The following is a 12,119-nucleotide window of genomic DNA, read 5'->3' as shown; positions in this document are numbered from 1 at the left end:
AATTGGATCTCTAAATCGCCAGAGATCGTAAAAGCTGCTTTGTCAGTGTTTTGGTTTTTTAACTTTTACTGGGGCTTAAAGCCTTAAAGTCTTGTTCTCTGCCTTCTGAGTTGGCTGGTTCTGCTGTAAAGGAGTATGTAAAACTATGGTCAGGGAAGATTTGAGGTAGGCAGCTTTTCTTGTGTCCTGGCTTCCTTTGAAGATTACTCTGGACTACTTTCCCTTTCATTCAGCATGTAGCTACTTAGGCTACTTGTGAGAGTACATGAAAAGGTATGAGAAAACTTTTAGTGGTTTTTTGTTTGCGAGTTTTTTTTGACAAGTTGACCAGTACCCTGGTGTCTGTGGATGGGAGTATCTGTAGCCTGCTGTAGCAGAAAAAAGGCTGTCTTAGCTCTTCCTTGTGTGTAGCAACTTCCCACTTGAATAGTAAGGGAGTTCTGTAATTAGATTTCAGAAAGCACAAGGAAGTTTCCTAGTGTTAGCTCACTGCAGAAATTCTGGGCACAGCTAATTGCTGTCCTTCCAGACTTTCTTTAGAAAGTGTCAGAAAGGATTGTTTTGTCTGATCACACATGCCAAGAGCTTACTTTCTTACACTTGGCTCTTGAGCCCTGGAAAGGGGCTAGGTTTCCCAGAGGAACTTCAGAGGAGGAGGATGATGATTGCTCTACACTCGGATCGGTTTGTACATATTGGCAAGAAGGGTATGAGGAAGGAGGGTGCTTCTGAGTTAGCCTTTTCCTAAGGGAAAGAATTAGTTCCGCACAACTCCTTTTGAATGTGAAACCACATGTTCTTAGGGCTGTCTTGATGAGAGTTGATTTGCTTGCCTCTGCTTCTTAGAAGGTGCATTTTTTTTATCCAGTGGCTTTTAAAGGAGAGATTGATAAGTGAAATGCCAAAATTAATCTTAAAGAATAATCCTGGCATAACTTTAAGTGTACAGAATGCTACTGTTTACCTTTATTTTTAAAATATATCCCTAACTTGACTGTCTTGATACGCAGCCCTGTTTAGAGGGTCTGACTTTGTTTTACGTAATCCCAACTACATAGGTCTGATAAGACCAAGAGCTGGTCTATACCATGATTTTTTTCTGTGACCTTTCTGCATTCTTTTGAGTTAGGTAGTTAAATAATTGCCTTTGTCATTGGGTGGTTATTTCAGTCTGTTATGCTTAAAATAAATACACATATAGCTTACTGATACCATTTATAGCCTGACTCCCCAAAACAATTTTGCTTGAGGAATAACGAAAAGCTAAGAATAAATATGACTCCCCTTCTTTCAGGAGGATTTTTGTGCCATCTTGCTCTTTTCCAAATCCTTGCTCACATTTGGGTGCAAGTCATAGTTCCGGTTGAGTGATCACCAACAGCCAACAGAAGCCATAGGGCTGAAGCTGTAAATGGACAATTTAGTATTTCTCCTTGTTGTCAAGGATTTTGTGGTCTTAAATCACTACTGTTATACCTCACTTGATCTTAGCTGCACTAAGCACATCTGAGAAAATTCAGTGGCTAGACCAGGACTTAGTTGTCATCACTAGGACTAATGAAAGCAAATATTTTTCTTTCAATAGCAACAGGAAGAGAATGTCAGTGATTGTTCGAACTCCATCAGGACAGCTACGTCTCTACTGCAAAGGGGCTGTAAGTAGTTGTGCTACCTAATGGAGAACTAACACTGGCAGTTATTGTTTCAACAGCTGTGGCTGATGCTAGCATTTCATGTCTCATACATAATACCTGTTCGTTTTCTGTTTAGGGTTAAGTGATTTAGGAGATCTGTCATTCTTCCTCTGACTCTTTTTGCAGGCAGGAAGATTGCTAGGCTCCCTACTACCCAGTTGAAATCCTGAGACTAATGGGAGCAGTACCCTCTACTTACGCAAAGGCAGGATTTCACCCAGCTGTGGAGCAGCAGTTCAGGAGCTAGACTGAATGCTGTTGTCTGAATCTAATACTAAAATCTGTTCTCAAGCAGTTGGCTTTTGATCTGGCTTTTGCATCTCTGCACCTGCTGTTATTTGTCATTATGACTTGCACCATGTTCTGCTTCTGTCCTCGTTGACAAGAGCAATAACTTAAAGTAAAAAGGCTGCAAAACTAGCATTGGCCACAGCCAGGGAGTGTTTCTGATTTCAGTGGGAAGCCATGCAGGTGGCTTTTTGCAACAGGGAAAAGCCTTTCTGACTTCTGTAAGGATCTGGTTTACTTGAATTGGTCCTTATGTATAGGTATGGGTACACTGCTCTGCTTCTGTTTAACTCCCCTTATTTGATCAAGACTGTGGGCTTCATGCTGGTGTGGAGGGAGTGAATTAAGCCCACTGATATTGTGTGGTGTTTCAAAGCTGTATGCCTAGTAGGATGGCACAGATCTGCAACAGCTTGTTGCTCTTACCATGCTTATTTATGTTCACACTATTTCTTGGAGTGTGGCCCTGGAAGAGATGGAGAACAGGAGAGTTCGTAGTAAAAAAACATGGTGCTGTCTTCTGTGTGAGCAGGCTTGGATGTCTAAAAGAGCAAAAGGGTTGTAGTAATTAGCGTGGTGTTTTGTCTTTTATGTTCTGCATCCACCACTTACCTAAACTGTAAGTTAACTGCCTAATCTTTGTGAACTCTTCTGCATTCTGATAGTCATCTCCCACCCTATCACATCCATCTTAAATTACTTGTTTTCTATGTCTATCTCTGATCAGTGATAGACGTAGACCTGTTTATGGAGCTTAAGAGCAGGGTTTGTGTATTTCACGTGCATGTTGAAACTTGTTCTGGCAATTGCAGAATAAAACCCAGAGACTCTAGATATGCGAGTGATAGTGCTGCATTTTGATTTTTAGCTCTTATCTGTGCCTTTTCAGTTCCCCTTTGATTTACTGATGAGGAAAGTTGCTACAGGAGGAAGGTTTATTTCTGAGAGAATTTTGTGGTAGAACCTGTTCAGTGTTTCTGCCTTCTATTTTTTTAACATCAGTGGGAATCTTGTCTGGGAAGGATTGCAAAAGCTCTTCTGTATGGGACTACAATGTGTTCTGAATAAGACTAGATGTTTATATTCTCTGAAAATCAATATCTGCTTAGTAATTCAGAAAGCAGTGTTCTGTACTGCCCCCAAATAGGGACCCTTTATAGAAAGAGGGGAGGATGGCAGTGTGTACTTCCGTCCCCATTATTTAAAGTGGATGCAGTATCTCTGCCACTGGGCACAATCCAGATTACTTAAACCAGAGTCTCTAAAACCCAGATGCATTGCTTGTAAATATAGGTTTGCATTCTGATATTAGCAAGTCCACTCAGGTGACTTCACTTGGGCTTGTAAATAAACAAATGGAACTTCATATGTAGACTTACTCTGTTGTAATTAATTTGGTTTTGGTAGGATAATGTGATTTTTGAGAGGCTTTCAAAAGATTCCCAGTATATGGAGCAAACACTGTGCCATCTTGAATACTTCGCAACAGAAGGTAAGAGAAACAGCATGTCATGAGAATTCAATTTATTAAGTTACTTCGAGCATGTTCTGCATTGTCTAAGCTTTGCAGTGCCAAATAAGATGGTTATGACAATAAATTAAGAAGAGATGCATTATCAGCAAATTAACAACTCTACGATAACTTTAAGCTACAGGCAGTTTGTGGTCCGATTCTGTGTGCATTTGGTAGGGAAGTAGAATTTGGAAGGAAAAGATGGGGCTCTGCTTGGCCATGATGAAGGGAAAGGGCGTGAGTTCTATTGCCCAGAACACCTCAATTACATTGCAGTTAGACGTGTTTTTGCCATTGTAAAAGTCAAATGACAAAGTCGCTGGCTTTATGAAGCAGAATGGTAACCTGAACATGCTGAGAAGCTAGAAGACCAAGACGTCAAATATGATCTGAAATGGTCTCTTAAGCCTTTATGACTGATGTAGCAGCTCCATTCACAGGGAAGTACTTGGCTTTTTTCCATCTTCTGCAGTAGCAGAAAATACTTGTGTTATAGTAAAGCTATGGACCAGTGATTGTCTTCCTAAACCTGAAAACATAATTTATTCAGTTTTTGTTTAAAAAAAAAAAAAAAATAACCCACCAAAAACCACGCAAAAAACCCACCACCCACCCAATAATTTTTTTGCAGACTCCAACCTTCTCAGTAACTCAACTTTTGTGTATTATGGCACACACTCCTGTCTGCTTGACTCATGCCAGGAAAAATAATCATTACTCCTGTCTGTTAATTTTTGTCAGTGGTCTATTAAAATGGTTTTTATTCTTCATGGGCCCTATTCTCTATTCTCCACTCTTTTGTGTATGTGTAACTCCCATTATTAATGTTATGTGCATACATTGAAGGAGGAGAGTCTTTCTAAAAGGAAAAATGGGCTGTGCAGTATGTATGACTAAGTAATATCTCCAATCACAATACGTAGCCACTTCTTTGTTTAATTAGATCTTTTTAAGAATACATGAAGGATGAGCCTTCATACTTAAACTGAAAGGATTAATGACCCTTTTGTTACGCCAGTATGGCTAGATTGCAATACTGAAAATCAGGGATAACTTTGGCTGGTAAGCTCTCTTGATTTGCACCAACACTGGTTACCTAAATAAGCCAGGCTCTTGTTTTATACTTGTGAAAACCCAAATGCTTTCAAAATGTACAGGAGACTTTCTGGAATCCAGAGTTAGTGTGCATTAAAAGATCCTGTTGGCTCCAGTGAGAGGATTATAATTTAGCATTCATTAGGGCATTAATGATTTTCTGGTAGTGTAATTTTACTGTGTGTAATGGCTGTCTTCTGTTTTGTAGGTCTGAGGACTTTGTGCATTGCTTATGCAGACCTGTCAGAAAACTCTTACAGAGAGTGGTTGAACGTCTACAATGAATCCAGTACAGTTCTGAAAGACAGAACTCAGAAGCTGGAGGAATGCTATGAGATCATTGAAAAGGTGGGATGCATACTCTTTTGATATTCAGACATAGATTCCCTTGCGTGTGTCTTTTCCCATGGAATTTGGGCTTTATACAGTAAAACAAACTGCTAATTTCATTCATGAGAAATGTAAAAGGTATTTGTAGTTGGCAACCTGTTCAGTCCATAGAGCTCTCAAGTTTTAGTTCATAAATCTGAGACTAACATATGTATAAAAGGTCACTGCTACTTACAAACTCTTCTCTCGTGTTCTTTTTATCTTGTGTAAGGTTGATATAACTTGATAATATATAAATTGTTGTGTTGCAGCAATTTCCCATGTTCTATTAGATGAAATCTTTTCATTCTTCATACAGCAGTCAGTTCAGGTTTTCTGAAGGCTGTTGTAGACACTGTAGACAAAACAAAGTGCTCACTGAGGCTTGTAGTTGCATGGCTCTCCATACAGGTTGCAGAAGTCATAATTCTGGAAGGTGAGAGCAGGTGTCAGGGAGCCAGTTTGAAATTTTGTAATCCCATACTGAGTGAAATGTTAAAAGAGCAGCACTAGGGGCCAGTGTTTCTTTGATACTTGTTGGTCTCAATGGCTTTCTGAAGTGCTGGTGGTCCCACTTGTCACCTACCTTTATTCATGCTCTTTCCCCTTGCTCCAGTTATTCCACTCTAATTTTATTTAGCGGTTTCTTTAAAATGCTTTTTGAACTTCATTTTCCTGTTCTAATTAATATTAACAATGCAACTTAAGTTCTGGAGCACTGATGGTTATTTTAGTTAGCTGGAGCAGAAGGAAGGAGGTTGAGGCTAGGATGGGAGCTAACTTTCATAGGGTGACAGAAAAACTCCAAGAACTCTAATAGCTGAAGATTGGGTCTTGCTTTTAAAACAAAGACCTGAAGTTGTCTTTTGTGTTAGTAGCAGTGTGGTTAGCTTACCCTTGATCTGTAGGTTTGCATAGCTCCTTTCAGCTTTCTGCTTCCTGCACTGTGCTCTCATACACTTCTGGTTTTGCAGAGTTGAAAAATGAGCATGGTTTGATTCTCTTTAAAATGTTTTCTCAAAGTTTAGGTAATTTTTGGCCACCTACCTTCTGCCTCTTTCCACAATTTAATACATTGAAAAAAGGGGACCCATAAGTGGATTGTAGAATTGGAGTTTTGAGCTTAGTGCCATACTGGTAGGAAATACCCACTGTATTCCTTTCCTGTTAATGTCTGTTTGGTGGTCATACCAAGGAGCAGGGAATTGCACTTGTAACTTCTTTTTCTTAAAGCTGATATTTCACAGGTTAAATGCTCTGGTCTGTAGGTGTTTCTAGATTAACTGACTTACGGCTGTAACATAAAATGTGTTTTAACAGGCTGACTTTTCATCTAAGGGCTCAAATGAGAGTGGGAGAGGTACTTAGTCAGCCTGAGGTCACTGGGTCATAGTACAGGTGCACAATTGGAGTCAGACTTGAACTGGCTTCCTTCCCCACCTGCACACGGGCTGAGGGGGCTTCCGCAGGCGCTGTAGTAACTACCCTGCTCGGGTAGCTCAGCCATGCTGATCCCTGTGCTGTCATGTTTAACTGCTTAACAAGTGATTTTGGGAATAGAAGACAATCCACAGTTGTGCACTTGAATTGCATTTGTAACCTTCAAGTGCTGTTAGCATCGATAGGTCTGATACTTTATCAGGAGGCTATAGGGTACCAAAGTAGATGGGATTTGATTCTACTACCTTTACCAGTTGAATACATCACAACAAAACCTAAGCTTTGTCAAGAGCTGTAACTAATGCCAGCTTCCACACCTGTATGAATAACAACTTCCTCTTCTGTTCTTCATGCATGCATAGATGCATACAAGCAGGAGCTGCTCTAATGCTATCTTTAGAGGATCATAGAATGGTTTGGGTTGGAACAGACCTTTAAAGTTCATCTAGTCCAACCCCACTGCCATGGGCAGGGACATCTTTCACTAGAGCAGGTCGTTCCAAGTTCCATCCAGCCTGACTTTGGATGCTTCCAGGGATGGGGCATCCACAACTTCTCTGGGCAACCTGTTCCAGTGTCTCACCACTTTCACTGTGAAAAAAAATTCCTACTTTGTCCAATTTAAATCTACCTTTTTCAGTTTGAAACCACTGCCCCTGGTCCTGCCACGGAAGTCCTTGGTAAACAGCCTTTCTCCATCTTTTTTATAAGCCCCACTTTTATATAAAAAAAGGCTCCAATAAGCTCCCCCTGGAGCCTTTTCTCCAGGCTGAACAACACTGACTCTCCTAACTATTTCTGTTCACTTAATCTTTTTTCACGTGTTAATTTTAATCCCTACAAAGACTAGAAGCTGTTACTTTTTATGTGCAATTCCTGAAATTCTACAGTATAACTAAACTCAATTTGTATCAATTGCTTTTAAATTAAACACTTTTACACAACTAAGGAATCATTAAAATGTTTCTAAAGATAATTCTTTGAGTAGATTGTTCCTTTTGACAAGGTTTATTTCTTAGGGTTTTTTTTGTGCCTTTTCTTTTTTCTATAACATGGTCAAATCTCTTCAAGCAGTTGCTTCAGAATTGTATAAGACTATGGCTAACTCCTTTAGTATTAAGTTTGTATGAGATGTTTTTCTGGCAGACATCTGTATGTAGACTAGAGATACTTTGATTTAGGGTATACAAGTGGTATGAACACTAATGTAGTCATTATATCCATAAATAGTTGCAATGATGTTTGCTTTGGTTGTATCCAGTCTTTACGTACATTTTATGGGAGTGAAATTAGTTTAAATTATGTGATGCCAGATGCCAGATGACTTTTGAGAAGTACATAAACTGTGATTTCTCATCATTTTGCTATGGTGATTAGTGAATGCTCTAGTATATATGTTCATCCATAGGCCAGCTTTAATTGTATAACTTCAATTAATTGCTCCTGAAACATTGCCATATTTATGATCAGAAACAGTCGGTTCCGTTCTGTACCTTTTCAAATGAGAATTGTATGCAGTGAAAGTAGGATAGCCACACCAGAAACTCAGTGTAGCGTGTACTGCTTGTCAAAATGCTGTATTAGCAATGAGGCGCAACATGCTGCCTTATAATTCCTTTTTGAGTGTGTTCCAAATAGAGCTTTATCTTAAGAAAACGATCCCTAAATTCTTTTTTCCAGGATTTACTGCTTCTTGGAGCTACAGCCATTGAAGACCGTCTGCAAGCAGGTGTTCCAGAAACAATAGCCACACTAATCAAGGCAGAAATTAAGATATGGATTCTGACAGGGGACAAACAGGAAACAGCTCTCAATATAGGTAATGTATCTTTCTGGTTACTCTGAATTTGTCTGATATGTGGCAGGTTGTGTACTAGATCTGCTGTGTGGGGTTTTAAACCTGGCTTTGCAGCATAAAACCAGAGTTTTCAGCATTGTAAATTTAGGTTCCGTATTAGAAGCAGCCCTTACATTTATGGCCTTAAAGGAAATCTAATTTATCTCACAAATTCAGTCTACATACCCAACTCTACTTGCAATTTGTCAAATAAAAAGATTTTACACTAAGGCTGGGCTGAACTGGAGGGGTGAGCATTGTAATTTCAATCCTATAGGAACTAGATGTTGTGCTCTGTAGCACTTCTGCTATTGTGCTAGTCTTGCATTGGATATGCCATGAGTAGGTCTATAAGTGCTCAAAACTCAAATCCTTCAACCTTTTTCTCGCTGTGGGTGCTTGCAGGGTGGACAGCCTGTGTAGCAATACCTTGTGCTGTCACAGAACGCTGTCATGCTTGAAATGCTGTTTTGTGAGTTACTCCTATGCTGCCATCATGCCACAGCCCTTCACAAATGCTAGTAGCTTCCTAGGAGAGGGGCTATCCAGGTCTTAACTGAGTGTTAAAGACTTGTTAAAGGAACAAATCCTGATACCGGTACCCCTGCCTCATGACATCACATATGCCCCAAAATAGCATTGTAAGAGAACAACGCCCCCTTGGAAAGAAGAGGTATTTTATATGTTTAATGAGCACAAATCTAGACTCCTTTCTTTTTGATCAAGCAATAGTGCCATGATACTCTTGCAATTTTTGATGATCTTTCTCCCTGTAACTGGTAAATCTTCCCAGAGATGGGAAGAGGCAGAGTGGCTTTCTGGTGATCTGAGATCTTGCAGAACTGAGTGATGCTTTCACCTTGTTCCTTAAGTCCAGAACACCTTGCTGATCCTCAGGGTCTCTAGTCTGCCCATGTGAAGTGCAATCCATAATTGCATTCAGATTTGTAGATTAGTGTTGTGGTTTAGCCCCAGTCAGCAACCAAGCACCACGCAGCTGCTTGGTCACTCCCCCCTGGTGAGATGGGGGAAACAATCGGAAGAGTAAGAATGAGGCAACTCATGGGCTGAGATAAAGACAGTTTAACAGATAAAGCAAAAGCTGTCCGCAGAAGCAAAGCAAAACAAGGAATTCATTCACTCCTTCCCATGGGCAGGCAGGTGTTCAGCCATCTCCAGGAAAGCAGGGCTCCATCACACACAGCAGTTAGTTGGGAAGACAAACTCCAAAACTCCAAACGTCCCCCCTTCTTCTTCCCCCAGCTTTATATACTGAGCATGACGTCATATGGTATGGAATATCCCTTTGGTCAGTTGGGGTCAGCTGTCCTGGCTGTTTCCCCTCCCAGCTTCTTGTGTGCCTGGCAGAGCACAGGGAGCTGAAAAAGTCCCTGACCAGTGTTAAGTGCTACTTAGCAACAACTAAAACATCTCCACATTATCACCACTGTTTCCAGCAAAAATCCAAAACATAGCCCCATACTAGCTACTATGAAGTAATTTAACTCTATTCCAGCTGAAACCAGGACAATTAGTCGGTTTAGATGTACAGGTGTAGGTTAAGCATAGGTTGCCTCCTGTTGCAGAAGCTATTTCGTTAGCCTTCTTGAGCTCATGTTTATGACAAGAGCCTCTAACTATATGAAGAATGTGACCCATGAAGCTTTTTATATATGGAACTGCATGTAGACGGGTGTATTTCAAGCTCCTCCTAGCAGAACTGTGATGCTCTGTATCTGAAATTATATTACCTTAAGCAAAACTTCAGGCATTTGCTGTTCTAGTCTGTTTTTTAATTTTTTCTGCTTTGGTTGGTTTAGTAGGATTTCAGGATATAGCGTGCTTGACCGACTAGAATTTTTGTTCACTTAGATTAATTCGATTCAGTTTTGGTATTTGGAAGTCAAAGGTGGTACCAAGAGATGGACTAACTTGCTGAACTGAAATAGTTTTAGTAGAAGTAAGGTGGATGGCTTAAGCAGACAATTGGTTTAAATGCGAATTGGTTTGAATCAGTATCGGCAGGTTTTGTTTTCTTCAAAAGCAGTAGTCAACTTGAAGGAAACATCATCTTTAGAAATTAAAAAAAAAGCTACAGTTTTTGGCATAAATATCTGAAATAACTGGTAGCAGCTAGCCTGAACACAAATACATGAGCTTTACAGAAATTGCTTACTCTGAAGTCTGAAGGAGACACTTCCAACTTGTCTCTGAAAGTGTTATTCTTTAATATGAGAGCAACTTGACAATAAGTATCTCCCTTACAAATTCTAAATTATCACTTGCTTGTTGTACAATTTGGTAGTAAAACTCAAACTTAGCTTCAAGTTCAAGTTGTCTTAAAAGTACGAACATGTAGCACCCTTCCAGTTTTTGTATGTAACCCATTAAAACTATTAAACATTCAATTTAAAACCCAATCCACATGCACTTTATGCTTTATGTGTAAATATGCGGTCTGGAGAGTAAGAAGTACTCTCACGTTCTCATTGTGTGTAGTGGTTATGTTTATGACTCTTGCTTGCTATGTGGATATGCATATGTATTGAGGGATATTTGAGCTCTTGGCAGCTCCCCCAAGGGGTTGGAGTAGTTTGCTCTTCCAGCTTCCTCTTGATTCTCTGGCCTTCAGAATTTCTGTGTGTTTGTCTCTTGGTTGCATTGTTGATCTCTCTGAAGAGTAATGATTGACCTTGCTGTGAGGTTGCACAAGTTGGGACATAGGAAGTTCCACCTCAATATGAGAAACAACTTCTTTCCTGTGAGGGTGACAGAGCAGTGGAACCGGCTGCCCAGGGAGGCTGTGGAGCCTCCTTCCCTGGAGACATTCAAAACCTACCTGGACACGTGCCTGTGCCCCCTGCTCTAGGTGTGCCTGCTCAAGCAGGGGGGTTGGACAGGCTGATCTCCAGAGGTTCCTTCCAACCCCTACCATTCTGTGATTCCATGAGGTGGTTGTATGCCTTCCACCCAGCCATGTGCCAACTGATAGTGCTACGGGTAAAGAGTGTGTTCCTGGTATGCTTTAATATTGATCAACCATTTGAACTTTTTGCCTGCAGAAAATTGGAGTTCCAGGTTCAGAAATATCTTAGAACGTGTCATAGGGTCTTCAATTTTTATAAGCTGAAAGTTCTCAGCCTTTTTTCATAGGAGAGATGTTCCAGTCCTCTGATTGCTGTTATGACATCGTCTGGATGTGCTCTAACAGGTCCATGCCTGTCTTGTGCTGCAGGCCCCAGAGCTGGATGTAGTACTCCAGGTGGGGTCTCATGTCCAAGTTTTCAGCCACCAGTATTCCCATGGGCTTCTCAGTAGGCTGCTCTCAATCCATTCATTCTTCAGTCTATACTGATTGGTGTTTGGGATTGCTGCAACTTGGCTTTGTTGAACTTCATGAGGTTCTCACGGGCCTATTCCTCAAGGCTGTAAGGTTCCTCTGGATGGCACCCCTTCACTCTATGAACTGCACAATCATATCAGCTTCATGTTGTCTGCTAACTTGCTGAGAGTACATGCTATTTCACTGTCAGTCTCAGATGAAGATACTAAATGGTATTGGTCACAGGACTGACCCCTGAGGAACAGTGGTCATTACTGGTTTCCACTTGGATGTTGACCCATTGACTGTAACTCTTTGCAGCCATCCAGCCACTGCCTTATCCGTCTTAACAGTCCATCTAACAAACCTATATCTCCTCAATTCAGAGGTGGTAATGCTTCTGTTACGGTGAGCCATGATGTTTCAGTTGAGGGAATGGAAGCAGCACCAGCATGCTTGCCTGTATCCCTATGCAAAGGTTGAGCAGGGAACATGTGCTCTCTCTAAATACAGAGCATAACCACTCTTGGCTCAGATGCTGGATTCTGTATGCCTGCGGTA

The 12,119-nt window shown here is 40.7% G+C and overlaps 1 protein-coding gene across 2 annotated transcripts in view; it reads left to right on the top strand.

Annotated features, from left to right (window-relative positions):
- The window catches only part of ATP8A2 (ATPase phospholipid transporting 8A2), a 300,975-nt gene that overhangs the window by 46,693 nt on the left and 242,163 nt on the right, over positions 1–12,119 (top strand). For both annotated transcript variants that reach the window (XM_075083904.1, XM_075083896.1), the window contains 4 exons: positions 1,586–1,655; positions 3,390–3,474; positions 4,799–4,938; positions 8,080–8,218. In XM_075083904.1, coding sequence (XP_074940005.1) covers positions 1,586–1,655; positions 3,390–3,474; positions 4,799–4,938; positions 8,080–8,218 — 434 coding nt within the window. The remainder of the gene's footprint in view (positions 1–1,585; positions 1,656–3,389; positions 3,475–4,798; positions 4,939–8,079; positions 8,219–12,119) is intronic.

This window comes from Phalacrocorax aristotelis, chromosome 1 (genome assembly GCF_949628215.1).
Source record: "Phalacrocorax aristotelis chromosome 1, bGulAri2.1, whole genome shotgun sequence".
NCBI classification, from domain to species: Eukaryota; Metazoa; Chordata; class Aves; order Suliformes; family Phalacrocoracidae; genus Phalacrocorax; species Phalacrocorax aristotelis.
The sequence above is the reverse complement of the archived record's forward strand: the minus strand, read 5'-3'. Positions and strand labels throughout refer to the sequence as shown.